Below are 23,474 nucleotides of genomic sequence, written 5' to 3' on the forward strand. Positions count from 1 at the left end.
TAGGTGCAGACGTAGGAAGTGTTTCCCCATAGCAAACAATGGGGCTGCGTTAGGAGCTGAACGCGGCTTTTTTGCAGGTGTTAGGTTTTTTTTCAGCTCAAACAGCCCCATTGTTTCCTATGGGGGAATCGTGCACGAGCACGTTTTTGAGGCTGGCCGCGTCCGTAAGCAACTCTGGTATCGAGAGTTGAATCTGCGTTAAATATGCTCTACGTTCATTTTTTGGAGCCAAACGCAGCCTTTATGTGGACTCTCAATACCAGAGTTATTTTTATGGTGCGGCCAGAAAAAAGCCGGCGTTAGCTACGCGGGTCCTTACCGACAAAACTCTAAATCTAGCCGTTAGGATTTATTTTTATTTTACAGGCAAATTTCAATTTATTTTAACTAGGTACAATAGCTATTAAATAGTTATTAACTATTTAATAGCTACCTAGTTAAAATAAAGACAAATTTACCTGTAAAATAAAAACTAACCTAAGTTACAATTACACCTAACACTACACTATCATTAACTAAATTATTCCTATTTAAAACTAAATACTTACCTGTAAAATAAACCCTAAGATAGCTACAATGTAATTAATAATTACATTGTAGCTATTTTAGGATTTATATTTATTTTACAGGTAACTTTGTATTTATTTTAGCTAGTTAGAATAGTTATTAAATAGTTATTAACTATTTAATAACTACCTAACTAAAAGAAATACCCTGTAAAATAAATCCTAACCTAAGTTACAATTAAACCTAACACTACACTATCATTAAATTAATTAAATAAATTAACTACAAATAACTATAATTAAATACAATTAAATAAACTACAGGGAGTGCAGAATTATTAGGCAAATGAGTATTTTGACCACATCATCCTCTTTATGCATGTTGTCTTACTCCAAGCTGTATAGGCTCGAAAGCCTACTACCAATTAAGCATATTAGGTGATGTGCATCTCTGTAATGAGAAGGGGTGTGGTCTAATGACATCAACACCCTATATCAGGTTTGCATAATTATTAGGCACTTTCCTTTCCTTTTGCAAAATGGGTCAAAAGAAGGACTTGACAGGCTCAGAAAAGTCAAAAATAGTGAGATATCTTGCAGAGGGATGCAGCACTCTTAAAATTGCAAAGCTTCTGAAGCGTGATCATCGAACAATCAAGCGTTTCATTCAAAATAGTCAACAGGGTCGCAAGAAGCGTGTGGAAAAACCAAGGCGCAAAATAACTGCCCATGAACTGAGAAAAGTCAAGCGTGCAGCTGCCAAGATGCCACTTGCCACCAGTTTGGCCATATTTCAGAGCTGCAACATCACTGGAGTGCCCAAAAGCACAAGGTGTGCAATACTCAGAGACATGGCCAAGGTAAGAAAGGCTGAAAGACGACCACCACTGAACAAGACACACAAGCTGAAACGTCAAGACTGGGCCAAGAAATATCTCAAGACTGATTTTTCTAAGGTTTTATGGACTGATGAAATGAGAGTGAGTCTTGATGGGCCAGATGGATGGGCCCGTGGCTGGATTGGTAAAGGGCAGAGAGCTCCAGTCCGACTCAGACGCCAGCAAGGTGGAGGTGGAGTACTGGTTTGGGCTGGTATCATCAAAGATGAGCTTGTGGGGCCTTTTCGGGTTGAGGATGGAGTCAAGCTCAACTCCCAGTCCTACTGCCAGTTTCTGGAAGACACCTTCTTCAAGCAGTGGTACAGGAAGAAGTCTGCATCCTTCAAGAAAAACATGATTTTCATGCAGGACAATGCTCCATCACACGCGTCCAAGAACTCCACAGCGTGGCTGGCAAGAAAGGGTATAAAAGAAGAAAATCTAATGACATGGCCTCCTTGTTCACCTGATCTGAACCCCATTGAGAACCTGTGGTCCATCATCAAATGTGAGATTTACAAGGATGGAAAACAGTACACCTCTCTGAACAGTGTCTGGGAGGCTGTGGTTGCTGCTGCACGCAATGTTGATGGTGAACAGATCAAAACTCTGACAGAATCCATGGATGGCAGGCTTTTGAGTGTCCTTGCAAAGAAAGGTGGCTATATTGGTCACTGATTTGTTTTTGTTTTGTTTTTGAATGTCAGAAATGTATATTTGTGAATGTTGAGATGTTATATTGGTTTCACTGGTAAAAATAAATAATTGAAATGGGTATATATTTGTTTTTTGTTAAGTTGCCTAATAATTATGCACAGTAATAGTCACCTGCACACACAGATATCCCCCTAAAATAGCTATAACTAAAAACAAACTAAAAACTACTTCCAAAACTATTCAGCTTTGATATTAATGAGTTTTTGGGTTCATTGAGAACATGGTTGTTGTTAAATAATAAAATTAATCCTCAAAAATACAACTTGCCTAATAATTCTGCACTCCCTGTAACTAAAGTACCAAAAATAAAAAAAACTAAGTTACAAAAAAATAAAAATAAATAAGTTACAAACATTTAAAAAATATTACAACAATGTTAAACTACTTACACCTAATCTAAGCCCCCTAATAAAATAAAGCCCCCCAAAATAAAAAATACCCTATTCTACATTAAAAAGTTAACAGCTCTATTACCTTACCAGCCCTTAAAAGGGCCTTTTGCGGGGCCTGCCCCAAAGAAATCAACTCTTTTGCCTGTAAAATAAAATTACAACCCCCCAAACATTAAAACCCACCACTCACACACCCCTACTCTAACCCAAACCCCCCTTAAATAAACCTAACACTACCCCCCTGAAGATCATCCTACCTTTAGCCGTCTTCAGCCAGCCGACCACCGATGGAACAGAAGAGGACATCCGCAGCGGCCGAAGTCATCATCCAAGGGGCGCTGAAGAAGCCTTCCATCCGATTGAAGTCATCATCCAGGCGGCGTCTTCAATCATCATCCATCCGGAGCGGAGCCATCTTCAGACGAGCCGACGCAGAGCCATCCTCTTCTACCGACGGACTAACGACGGTTCCTTTAAGTGACGTCATCCAAGATGGCGTCCCTTGAATTCCGATTGGCTGATAGGATTCTATCAGCCAATCAGAATTAAGGTAGGAAAAATCTGATTGGCTGATTTAATCAGCCAATCAGATTGAGCTCGCATTCTATTGGCTGTTCCGATCAGCCAATAGAATGCGAGCTCAATCTGATTGGCTGATTGGATCAGCCAATCAGATTGAACTTCAATCTGATTGGCTGATTAAATCAGCCAATCAGATTTTTCCTACCTTAATTTCGATTGGCTGATAGAATCCTATCAGCCAATCGGAATTTGAGGGACGCCATCTTGGATGACGTCACTTAAAGGAAGATGGCTCTGCTCCGCTCCGGATGGATGAAGATTGAAGATGCCGCCTGGATGATGACTTCAATCGGATGGAAGACTTCTTCAGCGCCCCTTGGATGATGACTTCGGCCGCTGCGGATGTTATTAATTACATTGTAGCTATCTTAGGGTTTATTTTAAAGGTAAGTATTTAGTTTTAAATAGGATTAATTTAGTTAATAACAATAATATTTATTTAGATGTATTTAATTAATATTTAAGTTAGGTGGGTGTTAGGGTTAGACTTAGGTTTAGGGGTTAATAATTTTATTATAGTGGCGGCAGTGTAGGGGGGGCAGGATAGGGGTTAATAAATGTATTATAGGTGGCGACGGTGTAGGGGGGGCAGAATAGGGGTTAATAAGTTTAATATAGGTGGCGGCGGGGTCCGGAAGCGGCGGTTTAGGGGTTAAACAATTTATTTAGTTGCGGCGGGGTCCGGGATCGGCAGGATAGGGGTTCATAAATTTATTATAGGTGGCGGCGGTATAGGGGGGCAGGATAGGGGTTACTAGGTATAATGTAGGTGGCGGTGGGCTCCGGGAGTGGCGGTTTAGGGGTTAATACATTTATTATAGTTGCGGCGGGGTCTAGGAGCGTCGGTTTAGGGGTTAATAACTTTATTTAGTTGCGGGGGGCCCCGGGGGCGCCGGTATAGGGGGTAGAACAGTGTAGTTTAGTGTGGGTGCTTAGTGACAGGCTAGCAATAAAGCTGGGAAAAAGCCGAAGAGCAGCGAGATCGGATGAGTGATAACTATCACAGTCCGCTGCTCATCGCCCCGTACTTGGTGCGCGGCTTTTTGACAGCTTTATTGATAACTTTGGCGAGATTATTCAGGTCTGCGGCGGCGATGGTAGGCGAGCTTAGGCGGGCGTATTGGGCCGGCGAAGGCAGGTAAGTAGACACGTTGATAACTAGGCCTCATAGTGTATTATAGGTGTACAAGGATGTAGATACCACAGGATGATAATACAATCTATATATCTATGTGTTGTCTGGTAATGGATCTAGAATATGCCAGATCTCTACACCTCCACTGGATACATAAAATATATATACACAAGTGAAACTAGTATGGTAACAGCAAGTGAATATAACTATCTAGGTAGGCAATCCTTTGGAGAGAATGTCTAATAGGTTTCCTTAGGCTCTGTTCCAAACAATCCCCACGGAGTGAAGCTCAGTCCATACAAAAAAGATTCACCTCTTCAGGAGAGGATCCTCCCAGGTATTCTATGGAATAGAGAAAAGACAAGCGCACGGGGGGTGCACCTAGTGCAATAAACGACAGACTGGGTGACTTTAAATAAAAAGATATGCAGCACACTCACGTGGTTCCACCTCAAACGTATGAGGTATGTTAGAGGCACTTGTGACATAAAGCAGATGATCCTCCTCCGGGAAATCTACTGCCCGAATCAAACTGTACATGATCACTTAGGTCTGTATGTAGAGTAAATAAAGTTAAAAAATATCATACAATAAATAAACTAAAACTTATCTGAAGCCCATGGGAGACAAACGGGGCTCCGTATTGAGTGTGCGGTCCGAAAACCGGATGCGAGAAAAAAAAAACTGAAGTGACGTCACTGATCTCGTGATACCTTACGCGTTTTGTTGAGCCCTAGTCAACTTCGACGATGATATTTTTTAACTTTATTTACTCTACATACAGACCTAAGTGATCACTAGGTACAATCAGTTTTTATTTTATTTTTTTTATAAAATAACGTGTGAACCATTTTTTACTTCCATAATTTTACACTACACCTTATAAAAAAAGGGCATTAGTGTGCATTTCAGCACAATCTGCAATACAAAACAACAAGCGATTTTTATAGTTTCCACTCAGCAAATCCACTATTTTAAAGGTCAATAAACCCTCCCTCCTACTTTCTACGAGTTAAAGGGTAGTTGTTTTACAGACCTATATCAAACAATTGACCATATTTTGGTTAGTGTTTATGAATTTTTTAAAATAACTATTTTCAGGTTACTAATTTATAATTTACTCAGGAACAAGTTTAATCACTTTCTTTTTAATATATATGTATTAAATAAAATTATTTTAAATATAAATAAAAATTTTGTTTTTTGGTCTTAGGACCTATGAACCACCAACTATCATATGATCAGTGTATATTGATACTGGTGCTTCTGTTTGTGCAAAGAGTGTGTGCACACCAAACAGGAGAAAGGAAAACTATCTATCACTGGTGCTTCTGTTCCCACAATCTGTCTTACTAAATATATAAATATATTTTTAACCAAATATATATTTTTTAATAATTAATTTTATTATCATACTATTATCAACAAGAATCATTTACCAATATTTACACATATATATGGTCAGTTTATCAAACCTGTATTAGCGCTATTACTATACTCCTTTTTTTTGTTTCTTTCAATCTAGTTAGGTTGGTGGTCACCTGACACCCTAATAGTTCCAGCAGCTCTACAGTATAGATTAACGTATGTATTTAATCAAATAGAGACTTATTTTACTAACATACTCATTTATATTTCATTTCTCAACTACCATTGAGTAAATTTAAATATTAAACAGTGAGTTTGTGACACATAGAAAGGCCAGCGCTATAAATACACTTCTATCTGTTTTTCATATATATACATATATACACATATTAACACATAAATATATGTATATATTTACAATCTGCTGCCCATCGCTGTACGACTTACCCCCTTCGCTTCGCTAGTTCTCATGCTGTGTCTCACAGCATGAGAACGAAGCTTCAATTGGAGCTTATGCAAGAAAGCTCTATTAAGCGCTTGCATTGCACCCGTAATACCAACACACATTTGCGTGCGCTGGTATTACTAAGTTAAGCGTAAATATCGCTTTCGCGGAAGCAATATTTTGCGCTCAATTTGTAATCTGGCCCATAATGTGATATAAAAATCTGCCATTATGTATTTTGCCAACTTTTCCTGTAATTTGTATTATTCCACATCCCCGAGAGAGGTTGGAGTTTATCCTACAAACTTCAGAACCCCAACCTGACATCATATTACAGCAATTGCTTGATCAGTTCATTTGTATCTGTCCCCAACTGTATACACTCAGCAAAGGTCAAAACGTAAGAATTTTTTGAAAAAGGTTCATTGCTCGACTCCAAAACAATGCAAATGTTGCTAGCATGAGTATAGTTTATATGCAGATGTTTAGCATGAGATATAGCATGAGTATAGTTTATATGCAGATGTTTAGCATGAGATATAGCATGAGTATAGTTTATATGCAGATGTTTAGCATGAGATATAGCATGAGTATAGTTTATATGCAGATGTTTAGCATGAGATATAGCATGAGTATAGTTTATATGCAGATGTTTAGCATGAGATATAGCATGAGTATAGTTTATATGCAGATGTTTAGCATGAGATATAGCATGAGTATAGTTTATATGCAGATGTTTAGCATGAGATATAGTATGAGTATATAAAAAAAAAATAACATTAAGGTCTGAAAGAGTCTGTTATTATTCTTGCTTTGTAGGCTCTTTCTCACATCAAAGATCCTTCTCTGCTGAATTAGCACCAGATTTGCTGTTTTACTTCAGAGAAGCCTATTTACTGAGTCTAAGACTGCTTACTTGAAAATCCTTTAATGTAATAATATCATTTAATTTTCAAAAACAAGCGCTGTATATGTTTTTGGCTGATGTACAGCGACGTAAATTACCCACTGGATTTCCATATGAGATAACGTTTCTGAAAAACAATTAAAGTGTTAAAAGATTTAAATGGCACCACATGAAAGGTCATCTCGTCTTCTGTTTTAATCCTTCCTAATGATCTACAAGGACTACAATCATCTGGTAGCTTAGTTTGGGGAGAGGATGGAACTTCTAACCTATGAAGATAAAGTCCTCTAGCTACACAGTTATAAGCATAATTGGCAGACGAATGCAAATGGGCAGACACCATGTGCACTTGACAAGATATAGTCATTTCTACCCTGACAATGAAACTAAAATCTGTAGGCTTGGTGCATCAGATGGACGACAGAGTGTTCTCTCTCTCTATATTATAGATACTGTTTTTCAATAAAGACAATTATTATGTAAAAAAAAACAACAAAAACACGAAAATCTGTTTTTATTGAAATTAATTAGATTCATTTTGGTTAAGATTGAGCATAACAATAGAGTCTATTTAATAACCAGGAATATCAAATCTAAAATTGGAAGCATCATCTTAACACTATACTAACGAATCATCATACCAACTGATTATAAACAGCAAATTATTATTATCAGTTATTTGTAAAGCGCCAACAGATGCCGCAGAAATTGCCCAGAATGAGCCTATAAACTAACAAATCAGTGGAATTTATGAAAAAGAAAATTTTGAGAAAAAGGCAGACAGTATTGATTTCATCACTCATCCCATGAGACACCAGGAAACTCTTAAATAGTAGCCTGAGACGTGATAAAACATCAGATTGGCAGGCACAAAGCTCCAAATCACAAAAGTATAAATCATTTGCCAGTCTACAGGGTCAACTGAGGATGAAACAAAATATATTGCACTTTTTTTAATGGATAGTACTGAAAATGTTGTCAGCCGGGTGGCATTATGAAGTAGCCGAGTGGGGGCAGTGCAATATTATAACATTTGATCTTCATTATAAATGTTTCATTAAAGGGATACTAAACCCATTTTTTCTTTCTTTCATGATTCAGATAAAGCATGCAATTTTAAGCAACTTTCTAATTTACTCCAATTATCAATTTTTCTTCGCTCTCTTGGTATCTTTATTTAAAAAGCAGGATTGTAACCTTAGAAGCTGTCCCATTTTTAGTTCAGCACCTGGGTAGCGCTTGCTGGCTAAATGTAGCCACCAATCAACAAGCGCTACCCAGGGTCCTGAACCAAAAATGGGCCGGCTCCCATGTTTTTATACATCAGTATTAGTTGTGTAGAAACATTCATTTCCTGTTAGTTTTAACTGCAGTTAGAACACACAGAATAGTCCCTTTAAGAGCCCAGGGAGCAGGTATACAACTTTATACTTCCTGATCTGTAGGGTCCAGAGTAACTCTCCTGTAAAACCACACATTTAAAATATCAATTCACATCTGGCTAACAGTATCATTCAAAGAACACCACCTAGAACTAGCTGCTGATCGACCCATGCTTGTAAAGAATTCTATCTCATCCTAAAAGGACTCTTAATGCCACTGGAGACTCCTTGCCCTTGAAAACGAGGGTCCTTGCCCTTGAAAACGAACAGCAGTGGTCCTGCACTTAGTATTCTCTATAAAACAAGTAGGTACAAATATGTTGTGCTTATGTAAAAAATAAATGCAAATATGTATACCTGCCGAGCAACAAGTTTAATAGAGAGACTCTTAAAGGGACATTAAACCCAAATTGTTTCTTTCATTTATTTAGAAAGGGCACGCAATTTTAGACAACTTTCTAATTTACTTCTATTATCTAATTTGCTTAATTCTCTTGATATCCTTTCCGGAAAAGCATATCTAGATAGGCTCAGAAGCTGCTGATTGGTGGCTGCACATATCTAAAATATGAAGTAAAGTAGAAAATAGAAGTAAATTGGAATGTTGTTTAAAATTGGGTTTAATGTCCCTTTAAGGTCTGATAATCAAAAACTCACTGGAATGGAGAGAAATTACGCATTATATTGTAATGTATGTGTCTATCCTTCGTATCCAGAACTCTGCATGGCTAGAGAAACAGCTCCCAAGGTAAATTTTACCTTTAGAAAAAGGTTTGAAGGACCTTGCAATACTTTTGAGACACCTGACCTTAGATAAATCAGAGAGCTTCAAAGTATTGGGTCCTTAGACATGAAGATAATGTTTGATCCAAGTAGGTAGAACAGGAAACATTGGTAGCTCCATAAGGCCTAAGGAAGCTGTTATTTTGCTATTTTCTTTGCTTTGTCCTCTGTTCCTCTCTGACAAACTCGTAATCCCCAATGATCAAGCTGCGTGCTGACAATGTTCTCAGAAAGAGGACCTGTCTGCATGCCTTCAGTGCCTCTGCAGCAGCACTGGCTGGCGGAATTTAAAGGGATATTAAACAGTCTGTTTTATTGTTGTAATAAAAAAAACAACTTAGCAGTGGCTTATACTTACAATAAATCATTGCAATATCTATTATTCATCTATTTAAATGGATTTTACTTGTATTGTTATTTTTACAGATAGAGCATGCATGCAATTTTAAGCAACTTTCCAATTTACTCCTATTATAAATTTGTATTTGCTCTCTTAGTATCAATATTTGAAAAGGCAGGAATGTAAGCTTTGGAGCCAGCCCATTTTTGGTTCAGCACCTGGGTAGCGCTTGCTGATTGGTGCTGACTTCTCAAAGCTAACAAAAAAACAAAAAGAGGAGTCCCGGATCCAAAGATAAAAAAATCAAAATGTATTATACATCCAAAATATTAAAACGAGGAAACGCACAAACAGGTTTGTCAACAGGACAAGGGTAGGCAGATAGGTCCTACGCGTTTCGGCTATGAAGCCGTAATCAGACACTAATAGTCAGAGCAATATCCACTCTTTAAAAAGGGAGTGCTAAAATGTGATTAGTTAATGGGTATACACACCCCACAAACTTAACCCTTTACATCCCACCTAATTTTGAACTCATAGTAACAGATGACAAGACATGGTAGTTGTTTAAAGAACTAAGAAAGTCAAATTAGCAAATGAACATTAATGTCAGCAATCACACACTACAATTCATACATACATCTCAAAGCTAACATTGCTACAAATCCATCCTTAACTCACTTTAGTGGATAACAACTGCAAAATAATTTACTTTATACTATCTCTATGACCCTAATTAGCTCCTCCAAATAAGGCAAATTGTTGGTGGAATTTGGTTACTAAAAGTTAGCATACTAATAATATGAAAACGTATTTTTAAATGATATAAGTTGGTTACTTTTTAAAGAAATGTGTAATGATTTAGTCCCTAAAGTAATTGGTGCCGCCATGTTGTAAACTAGGTTTTTTCAGGTTTATAAATGGGCTAATAAGTAACAGTCTCACTGAGTGCAATGTTCCATTAAAGATAAATAAGTAAAAAACAATTTTCAAGGTGACCTGTCTCTAGGTCATAAGAATAAGGGTTAAGAATCACTACATCCAGTAATAAGACCACACCAGTTAGAGATGCTTACCAAATTTATCTACAACATATTTAATAGAATTCAATGGTCAATTTTGGAGAAACAAAAGTATTGACAAAATGTTTTCTTCATTTTCTATTGAAAGAACTTGTTGCACAAACAACTAATAATACATTGAATACACTTTGCTGTAAAAAGAGCTTCAATTCTTTGCTTCCTGGAGTTCATACTATTGAGCTAGTCCAGAATTATAGAAGGAGCAGATATAAACATAGATTCATTGAAGTTCAATTTCTTCCTGACTGTAAGGCGCACATTTAGCTAGGTCTCTGTGATTATGTGCATTATATGATAAACCACTGATGACGGTTAAGGTAAATGAACAAATTAAAAGAAGAAATGAGAGGAAGCATAGAGGGGAAGAGGGCGGGACACCCACAGAATCTTTATTAATGAGAGAAGTAATGGTTGCATACCAGAAGAAATGGATGGAATGAGATAAAGGCAGTTTATTGCGCTTTCAGTAACCGTACTCTTCTAAATCTAGGAGCTCTCACATTCTAACTGTACAATTCTTGAATGTTGGTGGAAGAAGTTGCTTCCATCTGCGCATTAATAAAGATTTTGCACTGGTGTGGCATATGCCAAGTAGTGTAATTTGGGGAAAAAACCTGGGTAAATATTTAAGAGAGTTGTGTCGGAACCAAACAATTTCTGGGTAAACCCAGTAATCTGTCCCACAAAAAATGCGGTGTATGGGATAGGTCCACCATATACAGTATGTGTCATGATGCCTGGAATCCGTTACCATCTCCAACATAGTCTCGACAAGGCTAGGTATTTACTTTTCAGTCTAGTGGGAGGCAGGTACCAGCATACAAGTATTTTTAAATTAAGTTCAAGCATCTGAGAGGATCTGAGAGGATCTGGAAAGATTCTTTGTGCACTTGAAGTCAGGCTGGTCTAGATCCTTTTCCCAGTGTTCTGTAAAGGATGGCAGAGAGACATTGTCCCTTACACACAACAGCCTCCGAGAGGTCGCCAAGAAGCCTCTAAATGCCTGAACTCTGTGACACAGTAGTTTAAATGGTGTTAGGCTTCTAGCTAGGTTAGTTTTTGGGGGGGGGGCTGATGAGTGAAACACTTTAAATTATTACAATGTACCATTCAGAAACTTTAGAGAAAAACTGTAAATATCAGGACACCATATATAAATATGGAATAGATAAAATAAGAAATGAGGCATATGAATTTGTTATTGAAATTAACTGAAGTCTGACAAGTGTTATTGAGAATAACTCTGCAATGCCAGCTAATTTACAAACACAGCTGCATCATATTGATCTTGTGCTTGATGCTCAACTACAATCAATGTGTATTCAGCTTTACATAGGTCTTGAACTCCAATAGATAACAGTCATTGAGAATAAAGACTACATAGACTAGTGACACATTGCATGAAATAGTCTTACAGGAGTGTGTGTGTGAGATATATATATATATATAAAAATAAACAAACTCTCTCTTAGAGGGAGGACATTTTTCATGTAAAACAGTATAGTCTTTATTTCCAAAAGGTTACATTAACAAATTGATTGTCAACGTTTCGGCCCCAGCATGGGCCTTTCTCAAGCCAAAAATGTTCTATAAAAGGATACAAAACATATATATAATTAGAACAACATACGATAAAAGCTCAATGCTTAAAAGACCCGCTTCTAAAGTTCTTAGTTAGAGGAGCACAGAGTAGCGGGTCTCATTGTAAGTGGTATATTTCTTTCTTGTATTGTGGTAAGTATATGCTTGCTACATGGTCTCCTAATTTTATTTATTTTGTATTTGTTTATTATTTTGTTGTTAGGCTAATTCTGATGGTGGAGGGATGTCACTGTTGTAATTATTTTTTTTGCTTTGAGCATTTATCATATGTTGTTCTAATTATATAGGTTCCAATTGTGTGTTTTGTATCTTTTATAGAACATTTTTGTCTTGAGAAAGGTCCATGCCGGGGCCAAAACATCGACAATCAATTTGTTAATGTAATCTTTTGGAAATAAAGACTATACTGTTTTACATGAAAAAAAATTCTGTGAGTGCTCTCCCTCTAAGAGAAAGTTTCTACATATATCTACGAGGATTGCACTCGGGTAGTGAGTACACCCTGGAGGTTGGAGTGCTGGGCTACCGGCTAAGTATTATATATATATATATATATATATATATATATATATATATATATATATATATATATATATATATATATATATATATAAAAATATAAATACACACAAAAAACTACTGCAGAATATTCACAAGCAACATTGAGTGTGTAAAAATAAGTGATTACAAAAATGTCTGAGTTTGTCTTTTCAAATCTCAAAAAGAAAATGTGAGCTAGCCCTACAAAGTGACATAAAACCCCATTTGTGATATAGACAGAACCTACAATTGTAAACAACTTTCCAATTCACTTCTTTTATCAAAGTTGCTTCATTCTCTTGGTATACTTTGTTGGAAAAGCAGTACTACTGACTACTACTCACACAATGTACTACTGAGAACTAGCTGAACACATCAGTTAAACCAATGGCAACTGGCATATAAGTGCAGACACCAATCAGCAGCTAGCTTCCAGTAGAGCATTGCTGCTCCTGAGCCTGCCTAGGTATGCCTTTCAACAATGGATGCCATTAGAAAAAAGCACATTAAATCAAAGAAGGAAATTGTAAAGTTGTTTAAAATTGCATGCTCTATCTGAATAATGAAAGGAAAAAAAATATAGTTTTATGTCCCTTTAATTGAAAAAGTACAAAGTAACCACAGACCCCATACTGGATATGGGTAGAGGAACCGAATTGATTTGTGGAATACATAGACTGCCAATAGAGGTTGTAGGGACAAATACAGTAAAGGAATTCAATAATTCATAGGGTTTCCTTAACTCTATCTTAAGGATTAATTAAGCCTACACTTTGGGTAGAAATTTGAGCTGATTAAAGAGCCCCCTATGCCTTGTATCTGCCATCAAAAACTATAATTCTATTTTTATGTCTCCTGCTTATATCCTGACTGTGGGATATTAAAATTTAAAATATAAATTCCCATAAAATGTTTAATTCTGCAAAGTGAAACAGCATTGCATCAGACTTTCATTATTAATTTTGCCTGATTTTCCTGTAATTAAAATAATTTTAAAACATTTATTTTGTATGCACATTTTCAGTTATATTGTACTGTTCATATATATATATTATATATGTGCACAAACTCGCAATTATATTAAGAGAGGGTCTCACTATGATATTGTTAGTAAACGATACACTATTTTGTGAAAACGTTATATGCACAATGCAATAAAAAAAATCTGCATGTTTGCTCGACTTGAGCTTTTAGACAGCATTGTGACAGCTTTATGACCAGTAGGTAAATGTTTAAGACACCTATTTATATTTATTTTTCCCCCCTAACAATTAATTTTACTGAACCTGCAAAATGTGTTAGCATACTCCAGTAAATCATATGTGGAAATTTGTGCATTTTTGCAAACTACAAGAAATATCCAGTGAACATAAACATGTTTTATTTTCTCAACAGAAAATAACCATAAAAGTAATCTTGCCTTTACAGTGTGTCTCAAAAATGGTATTATTTATTTATTATAACTTTGCATTGCACAATCTTTATAGACCCAAAAAAGCTTTTATGGAGATAAATCTTTATTGTTATAGCAAGCATGGGCATAACTACACATGCATATATATATTATGTCTGTATTTGTGAACATATTTATACACAGGCTGAAAGTCATGTGGGGTTGGCAAGATGTGAAATGGTGAAAATGTAGCCCTAGGGCCCAATTGTTTCTAGTTATGCCCCAGAGATCAGTTTCAGCTGTACTGTACTGTGTTGTCTGGTGAGGAACTGACTAGTATCAGAGCCAGATAAACACACATATGAACCCAATAGAGGCTCACACATAATAGAGGCTCAGTTGGATACTTAAAACTAAGGCACACACAAACAAAAACATTCAAAGGCCCACACACACTCATAGACACACACAAACAGAAACATTCACAGGCACACAAACACTCATAGACACACGCAAACAGAAACATTCAGTCTCACACACATACTCATAGACACACACAAACAGAAACATTCACAGGCACACACACTCATAGACACACACAAACAGAAATATTCACAGGCACACACAAACAGAAACATTCAAAAGCCCACACACTCACAAATACACAGAAATACTCACACAGAAACATTCACAGGCACACGCACAAACAGAAACATTCACAGACACACACACACTCAGACACACACAAACAGAAACATTCAAAAGGCACACACACTCATAGACACACACAAACAGAAACATTAAAAATGAACACACACACACACACACACAAACAAACACTCACAGGCACACACTTATAGACACACACAAACAGAAACATTAAAAAAGCACACACACACACATAAACATTAAAAGGCCCACACACTCACAAACACACAGAAATACTCACACAGAAACATTCACAGGCACACACATTCATAGACACATACAAACAGAAATATTCACAGGCACACACACACTCACACAAATACACAGAAATACTCACACAGAAACATTCACAGGCACACACACTCATAGACACAGACAAACAGAAACATTCAAATGCACACACACTCATAGACACACACACACACACACAAACAGAAACATTAAAAAGGCACACACACACTCACAGACATACACAAACATTCAAAGGCCCACACACTCACAAATACACAGAAATACTCACACAGAAACATAGTCACTAACAGACACTCAGAAATACTCACACACTCATAGAAATACTCACACAGAAAGATACTAACAGACACTCAGAAATACTGACACACAGTAAAAAAAAACTCAGACACACTTCTGAGACACACACACACATTCAAAAACACAAACAGCTCACAGACACTCACATAGAGAGATTTAGATACACACACGTACACACACACACACAGACACAAAGAATCGCTAATAAATAAAAATATGATATATATATATATATATATCTTTGGTGTAATAACTGTGGTGTTATAATTTAAATCAAATACATTTTATTGGCTATAGTGTTATTTTTCATAATACAAAAAGTTTGGTACAAAAGTAATATTCCATTGCCTCAATTAACACATAAATTGTACGTTTTTATAGGCACACAGACCTGTCTCTGCAGGGTCGGCTCCAGAACGAATGAAATGGGGGGGCATTTTTTTTTCACGAGGGGGCACGCATTTAAAAAGCATGTATGAGAGTCAAAATAAGAGCAGACCTACTGTGGCAGTCCAGGGGTTACATTTATCAGATCTCTGGCTGTGCAGGAGTTAAATTTGTTTATATTTCTGGAAGTGCAGCGGTTACATGTGTCATATCTCAAGGAGTATAGGGGTTACATTTATAAGATGTCTGGCAGTGCCGCAGCAGTTACATTTACCAGATTTATGGCAGTGCAGGGGTTACATTTGTCATATCTCAGGAATGTCTCCCACATATGACACAGCCAGTGGACACATATACACACACACACACATGGTATATATGTGTATACACACACATATATATATATATATATATATATACACACAAACAATATATATATATATACACACAGTGTGTGTATTGTGTGTATGTATGTATGTGTGTATGTGTGTGTGTGTGTGTGTATATATATATATATATATATATATATATAATAAAACAACATTGGGGACAAATAGATGTTTTGAAACATGTAAATAATAAACATAAGGCTATTTCACTCATTGTCCAACAGCTACATTTGAAGTGTGTGTATTTGAGCACCTATAATCTGACACACATTTTACACTGATCACTGCAGATAAAGCAGGCACAATGCACACTTGTTTTGTGTGACCTGCAGTGGGTAAACCAAGGAATTCCCAATTTGCTTCTTTATCTGTGGCTGCCAGGATATAAAGCACAATAGGGAAGGGATACTACTCTCACACACACATTGGTTATACGGCTGTGTTTTCACAAAATTACTTCTGCCTTCCCTCTCACTGACTGTTAGCTTCTCCCAGCACTTCCTGCAGAGGTCTGATGATGTCATCATCTCACTTCAGCTCCGTAGTAAGTGGGCTAGCAGGAGGAGGGGCATTGCAAGCCCTAGGTTAACTGTGAGAGCACCAGCAGGGAAATGCAACTTTATTTCTTATCTGGTTGTAAATAGAGGAGAGTAAAGAGATTAGCTGGGCCCTCCAGTGGAGGATCTCTTTTAAAATGTAAAAAAAAAAAAAAAAAAAAAAAAAATTTTTTTTTAAATCACTTCTTTTGCCCTGGGGGGCACAGCATTCCATTTGGGGGGGCATTGCCCCCCAAAGCCCCCCCTTAGAGCCGACCCTGTGTCTCTGTATCAGTACACCAATTTGTGTTTTGGTTTTGTTCCCACAAAGCATTTATATTTATACACACATAACTCAAATTGTATCCAGGGACCAGTTATTTCTATACAAACAACAAAATGCAATGGCGTGGAACTAGGTTACCATTATTCCATAATAAATAAAAGCTAGTGGTAGTAATGGAAGGAATCTGTTACATACTTCCCAACTGTTCCAGAGAGTATCTGAGGCTACGGACCCATGACCAGAATCAGGACAAGGCAAGGGTGGCTATGCAGTCCCTGGTTTCACTATGTGGCACGAGAAAATGTATAAGGTAGGCAGAACTGCATGTAGGAGGGAGAGTGGGATGTTGCTGAAAACTACTGACTACTGAAATTTGGTACAGATAGGAACTTTGCTATTGATAATTGTTTGGTGATATCTATAGTACTCAGGTACTGCTTCAAAACCTAAAATCACTAGCAATTTTTAATAGTCTTGTCTACGATCTAAATTCACAAAGAGTTCAGAGAAGTGTCCAGTGAGATACTCATGAACCACTAAAGCAAGATGCAGGTCCCCATCCTTAGCAAATCAGATCCACTGAATAACATGGTTATTCAAAATACAATAAGTGCATTCACTAACACCCTGCTTTGAACTGCAAATAAATGTATTCAATCCAATTATGGAAAAAATCATTTCAATTTAGCCCCTTACCAGCAAAGCAATATCCTTCAGATTTCATTGCAAACAAAGTTCAAAATGTCATCTAAGATTATAACAGAGAGCTGTAATTCCCCTGTGTAAATCTTTCAGGTGTATTGTGTAAGGTAACCAGTGCTATTCAGATAACTTCTTCATCCAATAAATGAAACAGTGACGTTCTCTTAGGTGATCGTTATTCTTTTGTACAAAGAGCACAAACCACAGCAAAGAACTCTGTGTGGTTCCTGGTGACTTTATATCTCTGTTATGTATTTATGAGCTGCTCAATTCAACATATTAAACAAGGCTCTAAATCGTTTTAAATGTGCCCAACACTTAGGTCTCCTGTGGCTGATGCATTACAGATAGATTTGTTATACTGCAGGAAAAATAAAACCGATTTGGAATTGTGTTTTACCTTATCAGAGAGAATACTCTGCTTGTCTAACCTTTTGAGCACAAAGGATTAAGCTTTTAGTGTTAAAAATGTGATTACATTTCTAATAAACACCCTGCATTATAGATTGTCATGACAATACAAATAAATGGAAATAGGCTTTAAAATGAATGCCAAGATATGCAAGGTTAAATATAAAAATCTCATTTTTTCTTTCATAGTTCTGACAGAGCATGCAATTTTTAACAACTTTTTAATTTACTTCCATTATCAATTTTTCTTCATTGTCTTGGTTTCTTTTGTTGAAAAGCAGGGACGTAGGGACGTAGTATGCTTAGGGTCTGGCCCATTTCTGGAGTACTGTGGCAGCGGTTTTGCTGGAATATTATCCATTTGCAAGAGCACTAAGATAGCAGCACTATTTCCTGGTAAAATTGTATTTTCTGTCTGATTCACAAAAGAAAACTTTTGGTTTCTTATTCCTTTAAGTAGAATTGTTTCACGTGTTTTATTGTAGAATAAATTGTAATGTCATTTAAATCTTTACAATATCATTAAACGAACACGTGAAGTAGGCATCTAGGGACAACAATTCTATAGACCACAGCTTGCTACAAAGATTGAAAAAAGGATGGAAATAACAAGGACTAGAGCATAAATGGTTTAAATAGACATAAAATACATGAGTTTTATTTCATGATTTACATAGAACATGCAATTTAAAAAAAATAATCAAACTTAATTATATTAGCAAATTTACTTTGTACTCTTGGTATCCTTTGTTGGGAATACATAGGTAAGTAGAGAGCATGTGTCTGGAAAAGGCGGTGGTGTTGTCACAGTGTATAATATTATTAAAAACATTCTTGCAAAACTACCACAATATATTGCTTCAGACACATGCACACTCCGGAGCCTACCTACCTGCTATTTAATAAAGATAACTAAGTCAATTTGATAACAGAAGTAAATAAGAAAGCTTACTAAAATTGTGCACTCTCCCTAAATCATGAAAGAAACATTTGGGGTCTTATGTCCCTTTAAATTTAGATAATATATTCTGCAACCAGCTTAGAGTTCCATCTAACTTATTAAAATCAAAGGCAGATATTTTACATAGTAAAGCTGAAATTGTACTTGCAGTCCCAGTTCTAGGGGGTGTGCCCCAAATCTCAGTGGTGCTACCTGCAAAGAATTTGCAGGGTTCTTTTTTTTTGGGGGGGGGGCATTTCAGAGTTCTGCAACGAGCAAGGGAAGACATAAAAGGGGAGAAGGGAAATAAAAAAATATAAAAAGAATGGAAGCAGGTTGTCCCCCACCTAACAATCCCTGCACCATTGATATCTTGCTTTATGGTCAAAGTTTTGCACCCCCACATTTTATGATCTAGAACCATCAATATCTACTGATAAGACAGTCATTGTGTAAAACAAGGAAATGCATAGAGACTTTATGTTGATGTATCCTACTGTATTAATGTTTAAACCCCAGCTGCAGGGAAAAAAATCATACAAATAAAACATTGGAGAGTGAATTATTTTACTGTAATGAATATGTCTGTGGATTAAAGCACATGAGCAATTTGCATGATCTGCCCACACTTCCTAGCTGCCACATTCTTCTTGATTTTCATCTCTGATTCCTGAGGCAATTCACACTGCACAGCAAGTCAAATTTTAATAATAATGGAAATAGATTTAGATAAAAATTACATTGCTTAATTGTGATGTTTATTTCAGAGAACAGTCACATGTCCTTGGTGACTAGACAGATAAGGCAGGGGATGTGGTTGTAATATTGCAATGCAGAGTATATCCACCCATCATATCTTACTTCATTTATTCAGTATAACAGTAATTTAAGGCATTGTTAATCATTTACTTGAACAGACCCCACTAATAAATTTCCACATCCCTTATACTATAACTGACAACCACAAACACCCTCTCTTCTTTCATATATGAGATATACTAAAATGTAAAGTACACTCCCGAGAGAAATGTATCTCCTAAACAAGTGTAGCAGATTCACCACAGCTAGACAAACTCTCCAAATCATCTCCAAGCATTACATGGAAATCAGAGAAACATTTTAGTAGAGCTATTTGAACCCCTAATTAATCTAGGATACTGCTGTTTATATACACATTGAATATGTATTGTCTACTCTGTATATATCTCTACGTGTGTGTGTGTATATACTGTAAATATATATATATATATACTACTGTCACTCAAAGCCACATCCATCATCTTTCTACAACACCCAATTCAGCCAGATGACTCCTGTAACATTCCTGTTTCATACATCTATACAGTGCCACCTGCCTCCCACTAACTTCAGCATCCGCATTGACCTCACTGCTTTCTTTATAGTCATATAATATGGTTTTATTGTTGCTATCTCAGTCAATCTGTAGTTTCAATAATTACATTTATTATAAATAATAAATAAAACAACCTTAATATTTATTCCACCATATTCACCACCTCTCGTTGACGAATGTACCCATTCATTTTGTCTGTAAATATTTCACACACACATATATTTTATATATATATATATATATATATATATATATATTACACACACACACACATATACATATATATATATATATACATATATATATATATATATATATATATATATATATATACATATACAAATACACATATACACATTAATATCTTTTAGAAAGCACTTTATTCAACTGCATATCTTAATCGTTATTGGTTCTTTTATCTATATCTGCATTCATTGTGTCCCTACCTTATGTCCCCTACCCACTCACTCAACCACACATCACATACCCTTACATGCCTCCATTCCCCACGCACATCCCTCACTATTCAGTTTTAATAGACAAAAATCATATATATAAATATAAATATGTAAGTCACCTGCTTATCAACGAGCTCCTTCTCCAACTCCCTGTGTTTGTTGAACCAGACCAAATAGTGGAGAGGAAATTTGCTATCAGGACCTTTCTTTGCTGGCATCATCCTCGTCTCATGCTGGGCTGTGTACCCTTTCTTCCAAAAATCACCATACAGAAATGGGTCTCTAGGGTAGACTGGGATACTAGGCAGGATGTGGGTGCATGTCTGTATGTGTGAGCAGTAGCAATGTGCTCCCCCTGCACAGCAGCAGCAGCAGCAGCGGGGATGGATAAGCAGCAGGTCCTAAGCCCCGGACAAACACACAGATGCAGGCTTTTCCTCTTCTCAGACTGCTTTAGAAAATGGAAGGGGGTGGCCGAAAGCACAAAGTTTAGGTATGGCAGGGAGACTTGCCTGCAGGGGGAGAATGATGGCTAGGAGAGGAAGGAGAGGCAGTGCCATGGGCTCCTGGTGGGATCAGGACTCCTCCCTGGCAGCACTGCTTCAGCTCTGCTGCTGTCCGTATTGTGTGCTAGATGCTGCCAGTGACAGGCACACACGATTTGCATCATGGGGGTTGTAGTTCCCAGTACTATTGTCTCACTTCACTGACAGGTGTGGTCGGTCATACACAGATGTCTCTTTGGTCATAGGATTACGATGTATCTAACAAAGTCTAAGCGGTATCTTTTGATACGCTTATTAAAATGTTGCACTGAATAAAACATTGCTAGACTTTTATTACGTTGCAATAGATAATACATATAACACATTATTAATATTAATTTACATAGAATAAAAAAAATCTATTGATTTAGTCTTCAAGAGCTCGTTGTCATCACACGTTTTGTATATGTAAAATCCCGGGCAGTTGTAGATGAAAAAATCCCTACAGAGATCAGAGACCAAAATACAGATAATAAAATATTCAGAACAATAACATCTTGAAGTGATATTTATGTTAAATGTATTTTAACACACAATTATGATCATCAACACGATAGCTTTTACTCTGAAAGGACATAAAACAAATACATTAGCATGAAAAATAAGATACCATAGCGTCGTTAAGTTAATTTTAATTAACACATTAAATACGGTTAATGGGATGGATTCTTCATAGAGAAATAATGTCCTTAATTGACATATATTATCAGCCTATTAGAAGATGGTCCTGTAAGGCTTAAACATATTGGTCTACTTTTGATCATATTTATCCAGGGCTGCTCTAACTAAGCCACATAAAAAATGGAAGGGAAAAAAACACATTAAAGAGATCTCAAAGCAAAACATAACAATCATTTGGTTGTATTATTTGTCTTTTATGTTTGACACAAATCTGCCTTACTTAGATTAAAAGGGTCATTCCAGTCAAAATTGAAATGTACACAGATGCATTTCAATTTTGAAAAGAAGCATTTTTGCAATATACATGAATATGCAAACAACAGTTTCTAGTAAAAGCTGCAGCTGTTTCAAGAGTGTACTTAAAGTGAATGTCAATTTAGATGAATCGGTGCCCGGTTTTTAATAATCCTATTAAAAACAGGGGGACTTTAATTCAACAAAATTTACACTTCACTCGTTTTCTTCAAATACTTACCTTTTAAACCTGACAGCCGCTGCAGCGCTTCCTCCGCCCGTCGCAAACCCTCTTCGCGGGTCCAAAATGACGAATCCGGCAGAAGCCGGATTCGTCATTTCTGACGTATGAAGAGGCTTCAGACGGCCAGGGGAATTGCTGGAGCGGCTGTGAAGATTAAAAGTTAAGTATTTGAAGAAAACGAGTGAAATGTAAATTTTGATGAATTAAAGTCCCCCTGTTTTTAATAGGATTATTAAAAACCGGGCACCGATTTATCTGAATTTACATTCCCTTTAAAGTGAATGTACAATTTCATGAATCGGTGCCCAGTTTTTAAAAATACTATTAAAACCAGGGGCACTTTCATTCATGAAAGTTTACATTGCAGCAGTTTTGTTAAAATACTTACCTTTTTCTTCTTCCAAGTCGGACCAGCGATCCCCCCTCCCGCAGCTCCTCTGTACTTATGTCAGAAATGACGAATCCGGCTTCCTCCAATCATGGCTTCCCCCCCGAGCAAACATTTCCTGAGGCCACGCTGTGATTGGAGGAAGCCGGTTTCATCACTGCTGTGCTAAGTACAAGGGGATCGCTGGTCCGGCTTGGAAGAAGAGAAAGGTAAGTACTTTAACAAAACAGCTGCAATGTAAATTTTCATGAATGAAAGTGCCCCTTTTCTTTAATAGTATTTTTAAAAACCGGGCACTCATTCATGAAAATTTACATTCACTTTAAGTATGCTCTGTGCACCAGCATTTAAACGCAGCACTTGCTTACGGAGCCCAAGGTGCTGTATCATCTGGTAATAATTCAGTTTGCATTGCATACATGATATAAGCCCTTACTGGCTTTCTGAGCAGCTGAAGTACGGTATTTAAAAAGCTGGTGCACTGAGAATATCTAGCTATGCTTCACCTGTATGTTCAATGAAATATACTAACACTAAAACAGTTATAACTTTTACCAGAAGCATTTTTTTTTATATATATGTATGTTGTAAATATGTTTCCATCCAAATA

General features: G+C 36.7%; 1 protein-coding gene across 5 annotated transcripts in view; it reads right to left on the minus strand.

Annotated features, from left to right (window-relative positions):
• Positions 1 to 21,387, minus strand: part of ANKRD13B (ankyrin repeat domain 13B) — a 513,444-nt gene extending 492,057 nt beyond the window's left edge. For all 5 annotated transcript variants that reach the window (XM_053706151.1, XM_053706149.1, XM_053706150.1 and 2 more), the window contains exon 1: positions 20,892 to 21,387. In XM_053706151.1, coding sequence (XP_053562126.1) covers positions 20,892 to 20,993 — 102 coding nt within the window. In that variant the 5' untranslated portion in view covers positions 20,994 to 21,387. The remainder of the gene's footprint in view (positions 1 to 20,891) is intronic.
• Positions 21,388 to 23,474: the final 2,087 nt, after the last annotated feature.

Source organism: Bombina bombina, chromosome 3, assembly GCF_027579735.1.
Source record: "Bombina bombina isolate aBomBom1 chromosome 3, aBomBom1.pri, whole genome shotgun sequence".
Taxonomy (NCBI): domain Eukaryota; kingdom Metazoa; phylum Chordata; class Amphibia; order Anura; family Bombinatoridae; genus Bombina; species Bombina bombina.